General features: G+C 48.3%; 1 protein-coding gene across 2 annotated transcripts; it reads right to left on the bottom strand.

The window, feature by feature from the left end:
• Window positions 1–1,945: 1,945 nt before the first annotated feature.
• LOC122032521 (transmembrane protein 53-like) lies at window positions 1,946–22,406 on the bottom strand. 2 transcript variants are annotated; one of them, XM_042591826.1, is made up of 6 exons: window positions 21,692–22,406; window positions 20,863–20,965; window positions 20,487–20,692; window positions 2,791–2,872; window positions 2,547–2,693; window positions 1,946–2,455 (listed from the first exon to the last, which is right to left on the bottom strand). In XM_042591826.1, the coding sequence occupies exons 1-5, from the start codon at window positions 22,330–22,332 to the stop codon at window positions 2,685–2,687; spliced, it is 1,041 nt and encodes a 346-aa protein (XP_042447760.1). In that variant the 5' UTR covers window positions 22,333–22,406; the 3' UTR covers window positions 1,946–2,455; window positions 2,547–2,684. The 2 variants fall into 2 exon arrangements, with proteins under 2 accessions (XP_042447760.1, XP_042447759.1); XM_042591825.1 differs by having other exon boundaries at window positions 2,547–2,872.
• Window positions 22,407–23,089: the final 683 nt, after the last annotated feature.

Raw genomic sequence — 23,089 nt, 5'->3', positions numbered from 1 at the left:
GGAATGGGATGATTTGTAATCTAGGAATCCATAACTGTGCGTATTAAAATGATTCTCTTGTAGCCAGAACAATTTGAGCGCTCTAATTCATAAATAGATTATGAATTAATTATTCACTAGTGAATTAATGATAGTTAGATTTTAGCTACAAATAGAGAGATAAAATAGTAATTTCACTTAGCTCTATTTGTAAAAAAAAAATAATTATATTGCCACATTAGCGTCCCTCTCATGACTGCTCCACGCCATTGAAAGGAAGTACAACAAGAACCCAAATTGGTAAATGCATAGGCGCAATTTCGAGTTTCAATGGAATAATCTAAATTAGATAATTAATTAAAGAGTTTTATTAATTTATCTAAATTCATTGGAACTTCAAATTATAGATCCAAGATTCCCAAATCATCTTTGTGTAATCACGATGGATACTCTTAAATAACTAATTTGATTAATTATTTATTCTCATAAAATTTATTAAATAATAAAAGTAATTATTATTTAAATCATAGGAATATTCTATTTGTAATTTGATTACAAATAAAATATAAAAGGAAGAAGAAATAATTTTAAAAATTTTAAAAATCAAATATTTGATAATTATATTATCAAAGGAAAATAAATAAAAGAACATCTCTCTCCCACCTCATAAAATACGTCTTCCTTTTTTTTTTGCATGAGAATTTTAATAAAAAAATTCTGTTATTAATTTATGAGAAAAGTTAAAAGAACTAGCGACACTTTTGTTCATCGATTAGGAAGATCGTGGTATTAAATTGATTCCGATGACCTGCGAATTTTAAATACGAACTCAGGATCAAAAGGTTTTTGGTAATATTTCTAATCTCTTTTGTAGAATGGTAAAATATATCATAATATTTACATGTTTAATTATAACATAATTTATAAAATTTTTATAATTAAATTAGATCGTTTGTTCCATCTTAATAAAATTATTTTGTTGTGAAAAAAAATTAAAATTCGTTTAATCTAATTTTTCATACTTTTCTTTGCCCATCAAATATTAAAATCCAACAGTAAGGTCTCCCAGAGAGAAAGGAAAAAATGATACAAAGCCCTTTTTGCGATGGCTTTGACAGGATTAACTAGAATCACTTGTGAGCTTTAATTACAAAACGAAAATTGCACCTTTTTATGTGATCAGATATGATTTGACATTTAGTTGAAAGCCATTTAGACTTGTGATGGAAAATAGACCCACAAACTTATTTAGTGAGAGATTGGTTTTCCTGTCCTTAAAATTTTCTATCCCTGTGCCTCATTTGTCATCCTACCCACAGCTAGTAGCCTCCGATAGCTGGCCGATCAAAATTATACCTTAGAGGAAAGGTGTGAATCCAGAGACATCACTGTCGGCGTGATCGGTACTTGAATTCGATCAGATCTGAGCAAGATTTTCTCTATCATCAATCTAAGTTCATGTTTAGATTTGACCGAATTCCAATGCCGATCGTACCGATAACAATCTCATTAGATTCACCTTCCTCCTAGGGTATAATTTTAATCGGACCGACGACTAACCAAAACTGGTGGCGACCGACAGGGGACTGCAGACGATGAGTAGGACATGAGGAGGGAATTTTAGAGAGGATCCTGTCTCATTCAGTGAGACTATAATGTAAAAGGCGAAAGAAAGAAAAGGACTTCCACCACAAAAGACCATTGATAAGGGAGAATAAGTATTTAAGTTGAGCGATTATTAAAATTAGCTCTTAATACTTCCATTCTGTCCCCCTATTCCCACCAAAGAAACAATAAAAGACGGGAAAATGGAAGAAAAAAGAATGACTGAACAAAATTTCACTACCTTATTTTTATCTTTATTTCCTTCCCATAGGAAACATGGTCTAAATTGGAACTTAACCCGTTTATTTGGACAGAAAGCAAGGAGACAAACTTACAAAATTATATATGAAACAATAAGCTATTGAGGATGGAAGCTATTCACAAATCAAAATGTTCCATTTTGTGATAGGAAAAAAAAATATATAAGAGTAGAAATGTTACTGCAAAATCCAGAATAACGGATACAACAATTTCAGTGCGAATTAAGCAGATCCCAAGTCCGCCAGTTGCAGCCTGCAAGACATGAGATATGCCTGACATATTGTGAATTGCAAGACGAGATACTACGGCTGCAAGCTTGAACCTGTGTTCACTGGCCATAGTTTCTTACAAATTTTGCTAGACATGAAACATGAATAGGAAAAACACACAAGTGTTCCAGCAAAATGAAACAGAAAGCTACAAGAGCAACATCATTTTTGTTCAATTCGTAATTGAAAATTCAAATTGCCAGCCACCAAAATTGGCGGGGAATAAGCAGGCGGAAATGAATTATACTTGCATTTTGAACAAGTTATCAATGAACATGCACTCAAATGTGCAAGGGCATTTATTCTTGAAATTGCTAACGGGGTTCAGAGCTGAAAATACACTGCAAAATAAAAGGTCGTAGCATATAAGTTTTATGTACGAAGATGGCACTTGACGAACCAAAAAAACAATCACATTAGATTGAAGACTACCTCTGCAAAGTTTGTGTTACTTGAGCTGCTGGACAGTCAAGTACATATGTAATATCTTGTAACTAGTTCAGACTACTGCAGAGTAACACTCTCTGAGAAACTCATTAATTTTGGTAGAATATACTTGTGGATAATTCCTTAGATGGTCTACATGTGGAGATAAACAAAAGTCAAATGCATGTACGATTCTTCCCAATGACTTCTGAGCCTGGATAAAGTTTTCCACTGATTTCGATGGAATTACCTTGTCAGCTGAACTATAAAGATATAGCTGAGGACAGGATGGCTGTTTGTTTGTCAATATGGAGATGATTTTTTTCAACCTCCTGCCAGAACACCATTTTGTTAAACAATAGACAGCAAGGAAAAATTCTTTTTGTGTTGATCTCATAGCATTTCAAGACATCCAACCATGTTAAACATTATTATTTTCACCAGAATATTCCAAACATATATTGCAAAATCAAAGAATGATATTAATATCATCAAATCACAAAAATAAATACCAGTCTGATAGGTTGGGTTGAATTGACAAGATTGGAATCAATTATGAAAACTGAGAAAAAAATTATTCAAAAAACATGATAGAAGAGAATGTGGCAGTCTGATACGGCTGGTAATGGGAGGCCCCCCAGAAGGAAAGGGGAGAAAAGTCAAGGCCATATGGCGGTCAAAAGTCAAGAGGATGTGGCAGTCAATAGTCAAGATAACTTGGCGGTCAAATAGTGAAGGCAGCAGGCAACAGGCATCGGGTTGTTGAGCAAGAGGGTGCCAAGTAGGCCGACGCACTTGCCGAGGCTTGTGCTTTCCGAAGAGAGGCTGCGCGCAGGCTATCTTGTCAGCTCCCGGTGCAAGGCCAGAACTCGCTCGACTGTAACGCTCCTGGCACCGTGTGAGGGCGTGCCCCGCATGGGAAAGGACACGGTCGTCTGGCAGGGAGTCATTCAAAGGATCGCTGCAGGTTTGGTTCGGCACGATGCTCGTGATCAAAGGACCTAGATGTGTCGTCGGTATCTAAGCCGTATCATCATGGACTCCAACTGTGAGTCTACACGATCGAGCTGATTGGTCTGGGAGGTACCGAGCAGCAGACCTGCGCCGAAAAGTTCCAAAGGGCGAAAGAAGTCTCAGCAGGTCGGTTTCGGTGTCGTAGCGTTTCGAAATATCCGCCAATCTCGTCACACTAAATACTGTAACTGAAAACCACCGATTGCAGATCCGGGAATCATAGGCCGGGATCCAGTATCGACCAACCCATACTCTCACACTAGAGGCTGGCTAAGGTCGGAAGAAGGCGTTTTCAGCAGAGGCAGAGCCGCGCAGACAGTCATGGACTGATGAGCTGAAAGCAAGAAAAGCGTGGAGAATCTCTAACGATCGCTGGCATAACATACCAAGCACGCGGTATGTGCTCTGTAATAAGACGCAAACAAGCAAGACCATTTTTGCAAGATGCGACTTCCGAAAACCATGTGCAAAACCATGGCATAGCGCGCGACGCGACAGGGTAAGATGCCTTCCATGCGACAATGGCGTAGTGGTGACGTTTTTCAGGATGCTGACCCAACGATCAGATGGCAGTGTAAAGAGGACGGGCACAGCAGTACGTGCATGCATGCGGCAGTGAGTACCTTTTCCCAGCACTCTTCCCTTGCTGTTCGCTTGCTACCGGGAAAGGACCCTCACCGCCGAGGGCCCGAAAGCGCCGTGAAGAGGATCGGTTCACTGGTCACAGTCCTTGGTCGGTCTAGCTCATCTCTCTATGCAGTGTATGTGCGAGTCGACAGGTAATCCTGTCTGTGGATCCTAGTCACGATTTCCGCTCCGGAACTCTTCTGCCAAGACCACCACACCACCTGACGATGCCGGTGGGGATCAGCGTCGTGCCTGGAAACGGTGACGACCGGGGGACTCAATGGCAGTTCAATAGGAGGATTAATGTCACCGAGCTACTTCAGCAGCTTCAGAAGAGGAGCGCCTAGCAGACGAGGTGCGAAAAACAAGGACGTTTTCTACGCAAGCGCATCTAAGAACGGCCGGCTCAAGCTCAGCAGGATCCCGAAGAAAGGAAGCAAGCAGAAGAACCCTGCACTTCATGCATACTTTTTCCGCATACTATCTATCTCGCCCGGCTCAGCCGGACATGTAGTCATGTGGTGCTCCCGGGCACATGTCGTCTACCTGAAAGATCACCAAGACGGGGATGGAGATGCTGATGCCTCTTTCTTGGGAAAGCGCATCGCGAGGGCGCGTAAGGCTATGAGCTCCTCACAGACCAGAATGAATACCGAGCATGGATATGCAAGGATGCAAGCGGACGACAGTTTATCTTTGTCTGCATAAGATGCGTGATAGTCACATTGCTCTATGCACCCAAACGTCCGGCAGTAGCATTCGTCTGATTTGAAGTGGTTCGAACAACCACCCTGTCGATAAACGGACGGATGGTGCGTGTTTCGCGGTATCAAAACGCCACCACCGGAGCCGGAGCCCTTGCGAGATGATCAGAGCGTTCCGGGAGCATCAACCGGGAGCTCAATCAATGTTTCGGATTCGGTCGGTGGTCAACGTAGTTGGACGGTTCGGTCGGTGTCCGATCGTATCACGATGCGCCTTTCACCAATCCTCGTATCGCGGATAATGATGGCCCTCCGCCACCTTCTCCCGGAACCGGACGCTGGCGACGTGAGAGCCATCTGGAAGAAGCTCGGAAGCTCGCTGACACGGTTCACGCGGGCTCAGAGCGTGCACGACAAGTAACCGAGACCGAGGAGGAAACACCCCTCGGCAGGTTCCATCTCTTCCAGCCCTTCGGCGGGCTGCTGCGCTGAGCGAGTCAAGGAGTCGCGACCAAGACGACGATGAGTACGCATATACTGACACGGACCGCCGCATACCAGGGGCTGTTGGCACACCGCTCAGGTCCGATCAGAGTCTACTTCCACCGATAGCCCATGACTCGCAGAGGCTCGCCTCAGCAGCAGAAAGTTGAGAGGTGGCTCGGAGTCACGCAATCAAATACAGATAATGACTCGTTGACCCGATCTGGCGCAACGCCGGTTTGGCCCACACTGTGAACGCCCAACAAGCCGGAAGACCAGAAATCTTGGGGCGGAGATGCTTGGCAGGCAAACGGCCTTGGCGAGACCAATTTGTTGTCCCAGATCCGTGAGGGCCCGACGTGCGCGGACTTAGCCGAGGGCGCAGTCGCAGTCAGAGTCAGTTCGTTGAATGATGCGCACGCACGCCGGAAAGACTCCAAGACAATATTAGCTTGGGGCAAGGGCAGACTGACCTAACCATCACGTCAAAGCGTTAACGTAAAGGTGGCCCCGTTCGCAGGATCTGCCAAATTCTGAGCCATCGCCATGTCATATTTTGTTCATGGGACGGGACGCGAGCTCAACCGACATGCCTTTGTCGTCCACAATGTCAGTTGAGCGCGTGGAGTGGCCGGTGGCTCTATTCCACGTGTCCACTCCAGTGCGTGTAACCCTTTATATTAGTTCCTCCTTTCTCACTGGATTCGTTAGAAGGGACATCGCGCCCATTTCAGTCTTTGCCTGGTGCGCGCCTGTCCTCATCATCTCAAGTTTTGCAGGTCGAGTGAGGCAGTCGAGTCGGGAAGCAAAGAGAAGAGCATGCAGTTTTGGTATATGAGGACTGCAGTGCCAGTACCTTTAAGCTCGTAGGGGGAGCAGTGTGCGTAGGAATGAGCGATGGGCATTGTAGGCGATCACTCCGGAGTGGAGAGTCGAAGATAGTCGGGCCAGGATGGCAATAGACTCACCGCTAAGAGCGCAGGTAAGAAGTCCGAGCACAAGGTAGATCGAACCCGAAGACACAACTGATGCCGCTAGCGGTAGGCGTGGATCGAGATCCTGTGATGTTCGATAAGTCGTGGAGCCCGCGAGCCCGTCGAAGCCCCGTAACGCCAAAAGGAGGTGCGGTGAGACGTAACAAGGAGCGTGCATTTACATGTGACTCCGATATGGAGGGGCCAGAGGCACAAGGACTTTGCGCGACGGATCGTGTGATCACGAGCTCCGCCGCTGATAGAGGATACGACGACAAGCCGATCCCGGCGCAGAACCAGAGCTGGCCACGGTATCGGGACTCGGGTAGACACTCTCTTTGTCATCAAAGTGAGCTACGAGCGTAGTGTTGTGGGTCCTGGACAGTTTTCGATACTACAGTCCCGATCCAGGCCAATAGGACAAGCCTAGGGAATATGAAGAGATACATATGGTCCTTGTCTTATTGTGCGACCCCTGTGAGCATGGGAGGGGATGAAGCTAACCCGATTCCTCACCGCATCCGCCGGATTTCCTCGTTAGCTCCCGATCGGCTTCTGCGCAGATGCTCAGGACCTCTAGAAGTGGTCGACGAGGCACCAAGTAAAGCAAGCTAAAGCAGGTCCAGTGCGTTGAGATGCAGCGGCCCTACTTGCCTTGAGGGCAAAGTGCAATACGCTTAGTCTGAAACCCTTTAGGTTTAGGTAAACAATGTATAGGACAGTGCAGGGGCCGTGTTAGCTTTTTCAATCTAGGTGTGTTTTGATCATCATCTAATGATGCTGTGAGCAGATGACTGGATTCTCAAACAGCGCCTCCGCAGTAATTATTTTTCCGATCCAGATTGACAAATCGTCCCGATCCGAAACAAGATTACAATGAGCTCTCACCACAAGCGCGTGCGTTTATCAATGGGCGTACGGGGAATGACCGAGCTATGATATCGATATCCGACGATCGCCGGTGATTTTCGATCGGTGTATCGGCTAGACTCGAGGAAGTGCGCGGAAGATTTATGAGATCGGATCATCAGCACAGGAATGAAACGTGTGCTAATATCTCCGCAGAGACATCTGTTGACATTGGTCGACTGGCTGTCGCTACACAAGTATGAGCTATGAGGCCTTAATGCAAGGCGTTCGCATTGGGCTAAGCAAAATAAGTAACTATTGGATTCTGGATTCATTTCGACAATTAACTCCACACCCATCGACTGCAGAGCGAACTAAAAGATGTGTTACAAGGAAGCCCATGAGAGAAGACGGAGAAAGATTTTAAAGAAGTCAGCCACCCACCAAGATTCCCGTCTGAAACGAAGAGAGTATAAACTGGCCTAAATGGCGACTACTGGGATCTATGACCCTATGAGACCTTCCTTATAGCTCGAGATCGATCAATCCATAATAAAAAATGCCTCAAAGTTCCATGTGTACACGCCTCCTACTGAACCAGGCAGCAGTAGGCCGTGCCGTGACAGACAGGCCGTTCTTATGTTATGATTCGAGATCAACAGAATGTCTTTCCGCACTCCTTCGAGCTCGCGCTCGCTCAAGTGTGGAAGCATCGCCTCATTGCAGGAATACATTTGGATGCCGAGGAAGGCTGCCCGTCTTGGGAAAGTGCTATCGTCGGCCTCGCCTTGAGAGGGCCCCACCAGGCTGACCTACGAGATTGTCGCACGCAGAACGATCACCGGCACCAGTTGTGACGCTTCTGATCTTGCTGAACTTCGAGAACTGGTCTTGCCCTTTTATTTGATGGACGAGACCTTCCCGGCTACGACGAGGCGGTTTCGTCTTGCGATAAGAGATTATTACTTAGTGGAAGCGGACGGCCAAATCGAAAGATCACGCGATCCAAATGGGAAGAACATCTGTTCAGATGACTTGCTTGCCTTGCACCCACATTAGTGCCTCGCTGGCGACACGGCACAGCACAATAATTCTTCAAGGGCCTAGCCTAATAATACAAAAATTGCGGTTCGCCCTGTGGCTTGTGGCTCACCGCATGCCGACGCAGGTGCATGTCGAGGTAGTGGTCTCTGATCGAGATCAGTGCGGTGCGGGGCTGGGGCTGAGTAAATGGCAGGCAACTCTTTGCCAGTGCTTCATGGATTTGTGAGCTGTCGTCGTGACGAACAACACAGAGCCTCAGCGCTTTTCCATTTATACGGCAATGGAGCAACCTGAGGTGACGGTGTGAGAAGATGTGAGATGAATTAAGTTGGAGGTCGGGTCTAGCTAGATTTCACTCTGTTGATGACGCGGAATATTGGAGCCTAGCGGCGATGGAGCTATAACGGACAAAGAGTGATCCTCGCTTTTTCGAAGAAGACCTAATGATCTCGAAGAGTTAGTGACAAGTGACACCGACCGCAATACACCACCTGAAGTAGAGTGGCATGAAGGGGGCAGCCTATTATCCAGGATGCTCAAGAATCTAGACAGGCACCTAGCCCAGGTGCCCAGAGTGCTATTTAACACGCATGTACTTATACGTCAACTTTGGGTATGGTGATCCGACCGGATCGGTTAGAAGCACGTATGATAGTTTCGAGTTCGAGAGAGACATGTCAAAAAGACATGCACATGTAACAATTTCGCTCGCCATGGTCGGTACTATGACTATTCTCAAAGACAAAATCCCAAAGCTAATGATTGTGATTCAAAGTACGGATGAGAGCCGACTGGAAGTCTCTACTTGCAACAACCGTCGCCGGCCCGCTTATAGCGACAGACGAGTGCTGAGCCCATAAAAATGAGGGCTCCTATAGACCGATCGAGTAGTCGACTTCTTGATGCCAGGGATGAGAAGCCTTAAAGCCGGCCGCCCATCGGCCCGGGACCGATGGTTCACCATCCTCAACTGCTTTCAGGCCCCGATTGTACAAACCTTCTCAGTTGTTGTCTCAAGAAGATATATTCGTACTTTCTCGAAGCCTCTAGATGAGCATGAATGCCGTAACCGCACCTGAGCAGCCTAGCCTCAGCGCGCCGAGATGCAGCTCATGCGCTTCATTTCACACTCCATGCGGTTCCTTCGCTCCGCCCGACATCAGTGCTTATTTGGCTTGACCCTTTCAAAGAAAGATGGCATAAAGCGGCAGAAGCTGGGCTTCCTGGCCAACACGGAGACTCTCCCCTGAGAGTTTTGCTTTGCACGACGACGGAGGGTGTGGAACGATTGGTTGGCACGACAGATCTCATACATGAGTCTAGATGGAAGAAACAACCTTCACCCTCACCGAGTGTAAATAACGGTGGAAGGTGAGAGAAAGTACTTACCGACTGAGAACCATCCATCTGGCTAACGGTGACAAAACCCATTCGATCCACCCCACCTGGGCAACTTGCACCATCGAGAGAAGGCCTGACGGATCACGCCATTGACCGCGGGCAGACTTGACGACTAGCAGCTGGATGGTGGTCTAACGCGTGGAGGAGGAAGGTTGAGAAGGGCGAAGGAAGGGCGGCCGAGTGCGAGCGGGAGCGGAACGCAGGCCTTCCGCCTGAACGGGCCTAGCAGCGCCTGGGCCGATTAGCGCTGAGCGGGTTTGACGATGTCACATCTCCGCGTGTAGCAGACGGAGATGTCCGGAGATCGTCCCACGGGGGGAGAGTCATCCACACAAAGCAAATGAAGTGATGTCGAGAGGCTGCCTCATGCGTAAGACAAGAAGGGCAATGTGTAGTATAAGCACAGAATGTAGTTAAAGTTAGTTAGTCGGGCGCCGCTCAGTGTGGCGCGGAAAGTGGGCTCAGTCAGTCGACGAGTCCGGATGAAGGAGGTCGGCGGGCCGGCCGGGCCTGAGCCGACGCGCTACGGCGACGGAACCGCTTGTTGACGGGCCCGACCGATGATCACGCCCGCTCTCAAGACGCTCGGCGACCACTGACGGGCGCACCCCGGCTCTCGCTCGACGAAGCGGAAGGTGTGAGGACACACATGAGGGTGGGGCGGGGTGGGACAGTCAGCGAGAATGCGTTGCCAAGAGAGGAACCAAGTCAAGGGGAGATAGTAGCCTCTATCCAAGATCGCTCCGTGCGAGCCTGTCATCATCGCAAGGCGTAGATGCACTTACACGATGCAAATCAGTGAGTAAGCGCGACACGAGAAGGTCATTCAGAAGTGATCGGGAAAGAGGCAGACTTACCTTACGCGCGCAGTGCGCAGTGGAGTAGAGGGCTCACCAAGAAAGAAAGAAAGTGGGTTCATTATAGCCTGTCTTATAGTTCGTGTGAATCTCCATTCCAAGGTGCAAGGTCAGCAGGGCTCCAGTCGTACCTGGGTTGTCTGTTGTCAACGGGTTGTCAGCGACTCGTCTACTGCTGGCGGTCTGTTTCTCGGAAACCGCTTAGCCAGCAGAGAAGAGGAGGAAAAAGATTTTGTAGCTGAGCATGGAGCCAATAAAGACCAGGGTGGAAACGTGAGCTTAACCGAGCGAGAGCAAAGGAAAATGTGAAGGTGTGAAACGGCGAAACCTACAGAAACCTTCGCGAGAGTATTCTGATTAAGGCCAGCATAAAATCTTTATGGAATGGGAGTTAATGTACTAAATCTTAGCAACACGCCTACAGAAGGATGAGGAGGCAGGGCGGACACAAATTGTTCAGTAAAGGTACAGAGCAGACGGCCAAGAGGGATGACTCAAGTTCACGCGGATGATGGGGTAGGGTAGTAGCAGTAAGAGCACTGTGGTCGTCCTCCATTTAGCTAAGGCGCGTGTCTGAGGTATTGCAGCCAACAAGGACCAGAAGAAGGACTCCGTTGCAAGCAAAAGGAGATCTCTCGTCAGATAGAAAGAACAAGGAAAGAAGAGGTGAAGAGAAGGATCTGAAGAAACTCCTCGAGAGGAAGCCCCGTAGACCGGGCGCCTGGGTGGCGGCGATCCTAAGGGAAGGCAAGAGGAAGAAGATACTTATAGGTACGGAGGAAGGATATTTTAAATGACACGTTAATAACGGTGGATGAGTGAGATACACGGAGCGCCACTACCGCTTGATGGACCGACATTATAGGAAGGCACACAGGCGCCCCAATGCAGAGGTAACTAGAAGAGAGAGTGAGAAAGAGGGAGAGGGAAGGGGGCACCTGGGCTCACCACACCGGTTCTGTCGCGCCCCTCAGTGAGGGCAAAAAGCCCCCCCAGGAAAGGTGGAAAAGTAAACGAGCAACTCACGCTTCATGGACGTGTGTCAAACATGCTCCTCAGTGACTGAAAGCTCTCCTTACTATGTAGAGAGCGGCGTGCGCAAGACAAAATAAGCAAGAGTGCCGGCAGCCCATTCACAGTCAAAGTTCAGCAGCGAATGAATGTACAATCACGGAAGGTTCTTGATCAACACAAAGAGGAGAACATTACAACACGCGCCATCATACATCGACATCCAGAAAAGTGGCCAGAATCAACGAAGGAACAACGGTCAGCTAACAGTGGCCCCGGCTGGGTTGCCCTGCACTACTTAGATCCATGGAGCAGCCGAGAACAAGCTTGAGTGCCGTGAGGCGCGGCGGCATCCATGGGAGGCCCAGTCGCAGAGAGGAGCCCGGAGGAAAAGTCCTCATCCGCTTGCTCAGAAGGGAAGGTTTCAAGCAATTCGCAATTCCACAGTTAAAGGTGTGTCCAAGAAGGTGGGTGCAAGAGTGGGGGTGAGAAACCTTGCTCAAAGCTGTCCAACACTCGGCTGTGACACGACTATCCAACCACAGCTGAGGAAAAAGAAAAGGAGGACATACAGAGGCCTCCATGAGGCCTCGCCCGACACCCCACGTACCTCCAAACAGCTCGACCGGGCAGGACCACCGACAAATGCGGCCTCGAGACACACCGCCTAGTGGCCGATAACTCCTTGAGTTGAGAGGAAGTTGGAGTCATGATCAAGAGAGATCCATGCTAGGGCAAGATTAGTGGCGTGCGGCCAAGATTCACATTTAGGCCCCCCATTTCAAAGAGCCTCACTCGAGCTGAAAGAAAGCATAGAGCCGCATGGCCACCACCTACTATTTTCTAGGAGGAGAGCATGCACCGCCATCCGATGCCATAATGGCGATGGCGCTGATGATGACGACGATCCGCTGAAGAAGGAGGACTCATCAGCCTTCCAAGCGCCTTGAAGTTCAAGCGGCTGGGCGAAGTGGCCCTTGGCACCCAGCGGATTCTTCTTGGGCCCATAAACCAGTCAAGCTGTGAGAGAGGAGAGAAACCGCAGAGTTCTTAAGAGCCTAACCAAGAAGACGTCTCGGCCCGCTGCTTCGCCTCTCTGGGCTGCGGTCCACGCGCACTTCTCGAAGTTTAGAAGTGAAAGGAAGTCCGAATTTAAGTCCGAAGGAGTTTAGAAGGAGCCGCGTATAGCTAGCTACTGAAAGAGCAATACCGCTCTGCTATCTCTGGATGCCTCCAAACCGTATCGAACTCTCCAGGCTGCTCTCCAGGCCGACCATCGGGCCGACGCGATTGAGGTAGCAAGTCCCGAAAATCAATTCTACTACCATAAGATAGATAGTCGGCAATGCAATGTGTGTGGCGGGTCCTCGAGGGAAGCCCAAGAAGCCTCCAAGGCCAAGTCCGCACGGCTCCATGTCCGCCCAGTTCAGCAGGCAGCGTTCATGTTGTGCATACGAACTCAGATAACGTACACGAGCGAAAGTTACGCGAAGGTTGGCGAGTTAGCTGAGCAGGGGGTCAGGAGGGGCGCACCTAAGCGGGTATATACTGATTGGCAAACAATAAGCCGAGTCAGTCAGTCAGGGTGAGGTTCCCTCCGTCGAGGAGGCCTCTCCTGCCAAGTTTGTCTCCGGTCGAGCCGTGTTCTGAGGACCCGTGGGGAAGAGATGCTCACCACCTGGCGTTGCTGCTGATTCAAGGAGAGATTGCGGCCAGGAAGGGCTCGTTCTCTGCCCTCTAGTAAGGAAGTTCAAGGCGTGGAGAGGGGTCTCTTGGCAGGTCAGCTGGGCGCGGTGATGGCTCGGCCAGCCACGGGTTGACTGCTTGACGAGGACTCCAGAAGGTCGCGGTGCTCACCCGAGTGCTCAATCAGGGCGCCCTCAGGTCCTGCGAGGCCGAAGCTCGGGACCTAACCCGCAACGCAAGAGACCGACCTTGCTCCTCATTCGGATTCGAGCTTGCAATAATCCAGAGTGTCCGGTGGTAGGCGAGCGCAAGTAAGGAGGATGGCAGCCACTACAAAAATAAGAAGAAAAAGCACCCCGCCCGCTAGCAGGTAGTAAAAAGATAACTTACCACGAAAGCACTGCATCCGCATCCGAAGGACTAAGTAGCAAAGGTAGTGCATCGCATCGCAGACAACAACCTTCTCAGGCTGTGCGCAGCAAAGTGTGTGGTTCATGGACATGCAGGAAGTCCCAGGGCGGCGCCGGAAGGCAGCCTAACTAGGGGACGGGAGAAAAAAAAGCGAGAGACACTTTATAAGAGAGGGTAGGTCAAAAAAAAAACTTATGGGTCTCCGCGTTGTCTCGCCGCTAGAAGAATGAGTGATGGAATAGTCTAGCGGTCAAGGGGATTTGATAACGCGCCTGCACAAGATGATGATGGTTCCGAACAGCTTCGGGGTGGATGCCACAATCACAATCAACCTTGAAAAAGGATGCAAAGGCGAAGACCACCTCAAGATTTGATCCAAAATCAAAACAAGATAACCCTTCTGGAGGAGGAAGAAGGGATGTTCATACCATAGAGGAGAGACTCGTACTGATGCCGGCGCAGCCCGGATGAAGTTGAAGCGGGATGAAATGAGAATCTGATGGTCTACTACTGAGATGAAGAAGAGTCCTACCCCATGATTACGAGGAGTAAGTAGTGAAGGAGGAAGACAAGAGAGGTCCGTGGGTCTGTATGAGATCCTGGACTGATCGTGACGACAGGAGATGAGCTAAGTCCAAAGTAGGACTCGCCTTAGGGTTTATAAAGCCATTCGTTCCAAAACATCGAGAGTCGTATCTGGGGCGAAAGTATCTGGTGTAACGTGCCCACCCCAACGTCGCCGTACGATTCGTCGGATGGAAAAGTACCAAGGATGCAAAATGAGCAAGAGAGGCGCAGCGGGCCGTGTCCTCATGCGAAGAAGCACATTAAAGATCGAGGCAAGTAATCAAGGCGCGGACTCTACAAAAGCATTCTTAAAGGCGAGGTTAGGCGGGGTTTTGTAGCTGCGAGTAAAGCCGGGGTCGAATATGCAGCGCGTAGTTTGCGAAACAGTTCTCGGTTCCCGACGATCCCTACCAAGAGAGAGAGCCCCCGAGCGCACAACAGGAGCGAAGCAGGGTGCCGGGTCACCTCAAGCACCGCGGTAAGTTTAAGGGCACTACGCCAGGTAAAGGCGCCCCTCCTCTTCTTAATTCTATCTGATGCAATTGGCAGAAAAGGAGGGATATGCCAATTGTTAATAAGCGCAATCAACTAAAGTAATCGAGTCGGCAACCGTAAAGAGACTCTGACTGAAGTCGGCAATAGATTTAAGAGAGACGAATGGCTATGGTTTGGGGTTCCATTCTGCCTTTGCCGCTCTGCATCTGCGCTGAGCCAACACATTCGCCACCGGCCTCGGGCCCGGTCGTCTCGCCCCGCAGTCCGACCGACCATCTCGACTAGTATTACCGTCGGTGATGCCACTGTCACCATCGCAGTCCCGACCGAGTCACAGCACCTGCGCATCGCCGCCGACATACCGCCTGCACTCTGATAGTGCATCTCTCTCACCTTCGCCCTCTCGGGCATAGCATGAAGCTCCAACCGCCCAACCGCGCCCCAGCCGGTCAGCTCTGCCTCGTATTATAAGTGGCCTTGCACACTCACGCACACGACGTGTTGAATTGCCCGCCCAGTGATAAGGTCTCCTTCGCACTCGTTTTATAAATCTGCTGACGGCTCCCATCCTGCGTCGTGCCCGGCCCCAAGATGTTAATTATAAAGTGAGCCTCAGGCTCACATGCACGTTCACATGCTTTAGGTCAAGGAAGCCTAAGGCTCAGGCTCTTGTAAAAGTGAGTCGAGAATCATAGTGAAACCACGACCTTCCTCAAGTGAGTTCCACTTGCACACACGGTCGGTGGTTCGAACAGAACTCCACCTCCTGCCGCCCCAGCAATTAAGTGAGACAGCTCCAGCGCGGCCAACACTCCCACGCAATTAAAAGCTCATGTTTAGAGTGATTACGAAAGAGTCCAGGTTTCTCTCATGACCGACCTTGTGCTTCGAGTCACGTCCCGGTCGGTAACCACCTTTAGGTTCCAGGGCCTGGAATCCCAAAGCAGTCCGGTAATCAACTCTAGTAGTTATAGTGGCGACCTACTTGGCCCATGCATGCGATTGAACGCCCACGTCGCTCAGCATCAATCCCTCGCTCATCCCATCCCAAACTGCACGGGTTATAGCTGAATTTCAGTTCGGCCACTGAGAGGTGAGCTTCCGGCTTTTAATCCCACGCCAACCACGTAGTCCCAGTCCGCCAAGCAGGACCACTTCACGACTCGGCCCAATTCCCTTCCGACCTTCCCGTCTTGAAAATTAAGTCGGCCAGTAGTGCCGGGTGATACCTCCGTAATCAAGCCCGTCCATGTAAGGTGAGTCTCCCGTCTGAGACGACCTTTATCGCCTCCCATGCCCGCTCCCCATGCGAATCCAAGGAGTCTCGCTCAACAGAATAGCACGGCCTTATAAGCAGACCTTCGTTGGCCCTACGAATATAAGAGCCCAGCCCTCTTGCCTGGGCGGTGGCGGCTTGTTGGTCACGAGATAAGTTATGTGGCGCCGCCTCTCACGCTCACCAAGACCACGCCCCCCGCCATTAGCATCGTCTCACTGAGAGCTCCCACGAGATATAAGAGTCCTCTCACGCCCAACAACACCTTTAGGCTCTCCACAGCCAATCAGTCGGGTAGCACGACGAATTGGAGTTATAAGTCAGCTCACGGCGACTTTTAACATTTAGGTTATATAGGTAAGTGACCGGCGCGCCGCCCACAGACTCGCACTTCCCGTGCCGGCCCCAATGACGAAATGGAAGCTTGGATACGTGAGCGATGTGTCAGTCGACATTTTAGGTGCACCGCTCCCTGGTCACGCGGCAGGTCATCTCAACCCAACGACCCAAACCTCGGCGAAGACCGACATCAACGCGCGACCTGAAATTGGCCTCACCTAACACAAGTACAAGGTGTGCCCACTGGCACGTAATCGGTTGCTCACGCCCGTGAGTCGGCTTTTCGCGTGAGCCTGGGACTATCACGTGACGCCACCTCACGTCTGGCACCCCCAGAAAGTGAGCGAGGTGCTCTCCGGCTCAGCCGCGAAATGTGGGAGCAAGAGAGCCTTGCCCAATATCCTGCAAGATGAGCGCTTTTTAGTTTGCCTAGTTCCGCGGCTCGCAAAGTTATGCGGGTGCTCCACCCCGGTCTCAAGTAAGTGAAGAGCCGCGCGCCCACCACGCGCTCACAGCGTGGGTCTCACACGCATGAAACGGTTGCCTTTAGGTCGCCCGGTTCAGCCTGCACTCGGCGAGCTGCACTCTCGCCCCCCGGTGTCGAGCCGGCCATGTGACCACGGCTGTCGGCGGCCGCGAGAATGAATGAGGTTATCCGCCCATTTTAGCTTTAAACACTCCGCCTTATCCTGAAGTAAGTGAGCCTCACCGTGAAACGACCTGTTCGACGAGTAGAGTATAAGCTCGTGCTCAGTAATCATAAGGGACGTGAGCAGGCACCTCGGCTCTTCAGGTCAAGAGGACCTCTGCTGGTGGCGTGCCCACCTTTGACCTTTCGGCCTCAGAGAATCTGCACGCCAACAACGACGCAGTCGCGCCCGATGATAAAAAATCAACCTCGAATCATGTGGCGAACCCGGCGTCCGCCTTACCACTCGCCCTCTGCCCTTACGCCTACGCCGGGGTTGCGCTTTCAAGGTTTTATAATCAGGTCGGCTATTCCTACACATTTAGCTTTATGCTGGTGCAATGCGAACAAAGAACAAGAAGCAGGCTGGGGACCACCATCTACCTACTACTAAAGTTATCCCATTGAATCAGTGTTTCACTCATCATATGTTTAATTTAAAGCTTTATATCGATCGCTTTTATTATTCAAATACATAAAACGTCATGGCTCATGACCACGACTAGGCTAGGTTGAATTTTAGTGCGAGATAGATTGACGGAGAAGATGTAAAGTAAGAAGCGCCCGAGCCTAGATCAGCCGTAAAGGACTGAAGGCAGAATGATGCCATGACAAGCTTTATGCATAGCTCATGAGCAGCGCAGAGCCAGAGAGATCGGCCTCGATCCACTCCTGACTGCCTCGGACATGGATGGAGAACGCAACTGCATGCTGACATCGCGAAGACGGTTCGTGGGGCTCGGGCTCTCAAAGCAACCATCCGCCAGGAGGAGTGAACGATACTTGTTGTTCGGGCGGGCGATCGGGTCGGTGCTGGACATGGAGAAGGATAACCTGTCCGTACAAGCGAGGCGAGTCGAGTGCACCGAGAGGTGGAGTTGGCGGCGGCTTGCTGCCGCATCTCCTTCGCCTCGCCTCCGTGCAATATGTCCATGCGATCGGGCCTACGTGTGGCGCGTCTGTGAAGAGTGTCATTCACGCGATCCTAGATCCTAGACACACGCTCGTCCTAGGACACACACGCCTGCGCTGACACACAGCGGTTGATCGGCATTTGGGAGGGTTGATCAACGGAGAGGAAGGAGAATGCATCCTGAGGAGGAAGCTCTCGGGCTGTGCGAGTGTTAGTAAAGTAAAGGAGAAATAGAAGCAAATGAAGATGGGTGAGTGGCAGCTCTTTATAAGAATGCGGGTCAAGTCAGTCAGTCAAGCAAAATGCAAGTTGACCGGCCACCGGACGAATGAAAGTATGTGAGAGCCTAGGCGGGCGAGGGTCATGGAGCCGAGGTGAGAGACGCAAAAGTCGACGCTGCGGCAGCCCGAAAAGGACGTAGAGATTGATCTTGAGGCTTGAAACACGAGCGTATAGAGAGGTCCGATGAGGTCCGGTGCGCCGGCAGGGCCGACCGCCGTAAACACGTCGTTCGACCGACTCTCACTACTCTACAGAGATAACGAGCGAAGGTCTAGATCGATCACGCCTGACTGCCTCTGTATGGCTGAGAAGTTACGTACATCAGATCGTCATCAGAGGATGATGGCAAGGGTGGCACTCAGGTAAAGTCTGAGGACAACACTGTCTGTGACCTCAATGTCAAATTGCGGTCCATAGGGCCAAGCCGAGCGCCAAGCGCCGAGACTGCATGCTGCTTGTTGAACAGCCAGTCAGAGAGAGAAACCACAGTGGCACCGGCCCGTGGACTGATGTATGCGACATACAGCAGGCAACCAGGTGTCCACTCATTGAACAAATCACAGGTAAGAGTCCACAATCCGCAGAGAATCTGGGCTTGTACGACGAGGCAGGTTCCGCAGTGCCAGGCGTGGGTGCAAGTGCCCACCAGGCCCGCGGTTGCAGTGTCCCGGTCCATGGTCAGATAGATAGTCGTCGAGTAATCAGGAGAAGGCGAAGGCTTGATCCAGACGCGCATAATCGATGCGTCATGACCTGACTGATGCTGGCCTCGGAGCAAGGCCTCCTGGGCAATTGCGAACCGAGCAAAGTCGTGAGCTGCGAGCAGAAATGACCGAGGCTATACTGTAAGGGCTCTGCGTACGGCTGGTTGTCTCCGCTGCAACTGCGTTGAGACCGATCGTCGAAATACAAAGTCCGAAGCATCGTCGATTCAAATTCAGTGCGGTCGGATTCGTCCGCGAGTAAACAGCCGCAGTCCGCGATCATTAGCCGCAGCGAGAGCCGCCCACGCCATCTATCGTGACACTTGAGAGTAGAGGCGACAAGGAAGGCCGTCTGAGTCCACAATGGATCTTGATGAGCTAGGCGGTCTTGGTGGTCGGCGGGTGCGGAGATCATGATCCGTGCTTGCGGAGGACGGCGTGGTGTTCCTAGATAACTGCATTACGCTACCTGCGTTGTCGTCACTCACAAAAAACCATCTTGAGGTTCCTAGTGCTCACACGACAAATAGCAACACGACAGTGTCCGGATTAGACGACAAAGCCCAATACTTAACGTTCGGCTGTGATGGCGGTGTTCCAGGAAGGACTGCCTGACAAAGGAAATCCTCGCGCAGCACGCGACACCCTCGCCTTTTCCACAACCGCTTCAAGAAGTACTATTTCTTCTTTCTTTTCTACTGGGGAAAGGACCTGACTGGAAAGGCCGAGTACCGATCCTGACTTTTCCCTGCTTTTGGCCTCTAACGGGAGGGGATTGTCCAGCAAGCAGTGTCCGTGAGCAGGCTACCACTGTGGAGCCGAATCACTGCACGGATTTCCCGCCAACGATCAGACCACTGCGATCATTCACCCAAATGACGATCAAATCCATCAAATCCAAAATAAATACGGTCTGATAGGTTGGGTTGAATTGACAAGATTGGAATCAATTATGAAAACTGAGAAAAAAATTATTCAAAAAACATGATAGAAGAGAAAATTTTGAGAAAAAAACACAGATTACAGAAAGAACATAAGAAATAACAGATTACGGGGAAAAACAGAAACAATTATACAGTACGATTTCCTTGAATACTTGTCAAAAAATATGATCTATAAAGTGTAAATTATCTTTGTTGATCTTAATAGTTGTTTAAAAGTATTTTTTATTGTTTATATACCTTCTTCTTTTCAACACATTCAATATTATTTTGTATATCTGTAGACATTTTATGTATTGGTTTCATATTTAGTTTTCTAACCAAACTTAAATATTTTGATAAGCTTATTATTTTGTTGATAAGTAAAATTGTTTTCATGTTTGTCAATATGCCATACTATCATCAAAGCTGTTTATCAATGAATAAGATTATGTTTACAAAGTAAGTCCTGACTTCTATTGGGCGACTGCATGAAGCTTTTTGGATGACTGCATGAAAACTTTCGTAATATTGCTAAAAGGCATGTAAAATGACTCAAAAAATGGTGATTTATTCATTGAAGAATAAGCTGAGAGAGCATACTTTTATGAGTTTATTCGATCTAGAAATAAATGGGCATATACAAAAGGAATATCAAAGAGAAGAAACCAAAACAAACATGAAAAACATGAAATACTTACAGGTTCACATCAGGCAGCACTAGAACTACAATGAAGAACTTCTCAAGAAGTGATAAGAGAAAAGTTTCCTTGAAAGAAAAATTATTGTCCTTATGCTCCAATCCACTGATAGTTACATCCATATTAGTTACTTCACCATTGGTAGAAGAATAAACCAAAGAGCTACGCTTTTTCAATAATGCAGCAGAAAATCCTGCAGCCCATATCTGCAAATTTACACTACCACTGGTCTAGTTTTGTGATTGTTTGGAAATAAATTATATACAAGCAATCAAACTAAAAAGTCTGCTTGTTTGACAAGCTCAAAGCTAAACTGAAAATAACTGCATAATGAATGCCAACCAACAAATATGGAGCAATATAGTGGTACACAAACCTGCGGACTTATCTCTGGGGCAGCTCCTGAGTCAACAATGCATCCTTTAATTTTCTGAACTATATCAGGTCGGTTTTGTAAATTCTCAAGTATGCTACCGTAACTGTAAACCAACAAAATAGTTTGTCTTACTTGATCAATGGTGCGCTTAAATGGGAAATAGGAAGGAAAAAAGAATGGAAAAATATGTTATCAATTTCTCTTGTTTAAGAGGGAGGAAAGAATTTAATTTCAACAAATTTCTTCATATTATTTTGGCCCAAATCAGGCAAAGTAAAGGAATGAAAGTCTTAAGTCTTTAATAAACACAACACGGGTAAGAAAGGTTATAGTCTTCATTTTGATACCATTAAGTAAGAAAGATGGGTGAAGATAGATGGAAGTAAGATAAGATGAATCTTGAAAGACATCACCAGTTAACATTAGCAAAAGCCCATCAAGTAAGCAAGATGGGTGGAGATAGATGGGAAGTACGATAGACGCACTAGTTAACATTAGCAAAAGCTAAAAGAAAGTGACATGCTACTTTCAAAGAGGTTATGAATCAAACAACAATGAAGAACATCATAAGGCCGTTTTTGTTTTTCGTTTTTTTACTTAGGCCAAAAGACAATCAAGAGCATTGGTGCAACTAGATATTGCCAAAAGACTAATTACTTCAAAAATTAATAATAAGAATAAACTGTACTTTGCATTAAATCTAGGGTGTAAGAGATATGGATTATAAATTGCCAATGCCTAAAAACAATCTCGATATAGCGTGATTTCTACAATCTTCAGTAAAAAAAGAAGAAAACATTGCATTATACAAGAGAAGAGAGTGGTTTACGTTAGCCAACCCGTATTGCTGAAGGAGTGAAAAAGAAGACACCGTTCCCTGCCGTCCTTCTCGGTCTCGGAGCACCAGGAAACCAGCTCTTGCGTGAAGCAGGCAATCTTCTCCTCCACTCTTCGACCCAAATCGAACCCCAACAGCTCCTTGACCGGTACGACGAACCTCACCGGCCTGATGCCCAGTGAGCTGTAAAGCATCGCGTACTTGTTCAGATGCTTTAGCTCCGCTCCTAGCCAGCCAAGCAGAACAACAGTCCAAATTGCCCCCTTTTCATTAGCAAACCCTGGATCTCCTCCTTCCGTGATTTTCTGGTCATTTTCCCAGCGGAAGGAACCTTCCTTGTAACCTGGACCGGAGACAACGGCCCGATCTTTGGAGTATATAGAACCGAAGAGACGGGAAAAGGAAAGGGAAGAAAATGGTGGCCGCGAACCAAAGGGTCCGTCAACTGCGCATTGGAAGGCGGGGCGGGAGCAACGAGGAAAGGCGATGGAAGGAATCGGAGAGCTAGAGACGAGCGGAAATCGAGGGTGGTTAGGGTTTGAAAGGGGGATCGAGAGAGCTGGGAGGGCGATTGTCCGGAGTTGCAGGTGGAAAGCAGCGGTGGAGCCGAGTAGCCGTGTGGAAGCTTCCATTTGGGAGCGACCGCGACCGGACGAGGGACGGGAACAACAAGAAAGATTCAGGGCGAAAAGAAATGAAATTAATAAATTAAAAAATATATCAAGTAAAGATGATTTATTTGCTCTCAGTGACTAGATCAGTAGGAAATAAATCATATAACTGCTCACCATTAACACACGTGGCCAAGAGATTAGTAAGACACGAGGAAATATACACTCAAATGTGTCAAGTTTTAATCCTACTAAATTATATGACAATATTTCATATTTCAATCATCGTATCATCACATCTTATCCCATTTTGAAGAGACTAAAAAATAAATGTGATATTTTACTGTAACAAAAGATGAATACATTTGTTCCAGTGTCCTTATCAACTTGTCCAATACGAAGGAGATAAATCACGGACGACTACTAACTTTTGAAATAGTGACTAGCACATAAGGGAGGTATTTACTTCGATTTTATCGAGATTCGAACCACAGATCTCATTATGGCAACATCTCATTGTGATGATATCTCACACATCATCAGTAGATATATAAATTATTGTACTTGCAAAGTGATTTTTTATATGGACAGATCAAGAGACCTAGTCAAAGCATACATAATACACTATAGAATTAAATATTTCTCTTAAATATTTATAATCTTTATGTTCACATTAGCGATCACATATTTTACTTCTCAAATACACCAAATTTCATAATCAAATATCCACTCAATTAAATATTCATAGATACCACCTACCAAATATCTCACTATCAAA

This window comes from Zingiber officinale, chromosome 11A (assembly GCF_018446385.1).
Source record: "Zingiber officinale cultivar Zhangliang chromosome 11A, Zo_v1.1, whole genome shotgun sequence".
NCBI lineage: Eukaryota > Viridiplantae > Streptophyta > Magnoliopsida > Zingiberales > Zingiberaceae > Zingiber > Zingiber officinale.
This window is presented reverse-complemented; position numbering and strand designations above follow the sequence as displayed.

Excerpts from the sequence above, each read along its gene's own strand:
- LOC122032521 (XM_042591825.1), bottom strand. The coding sequence starts at position 22,332 with ATGGAAGCTTCCACACGGCTACTCGGCTCCACCGCTGCTTTCCACCTG. Across the intron at positions 20,693-20,862 it reads CCCCAGAGATAAGTCCGCAG|ATATGGGCTGCAGGATTTTC; the intron begins GTTTGTGTACCA and ends GTAAATTTGCAG. Across the intron at positions 2,873-20,486 it reads GTGCTGCCTGATGTGAACCT|GAGGTTGAAAAAAATCATCT; the intron begins GTAAGTATTTCA and ends GTGTTCTGGCAG.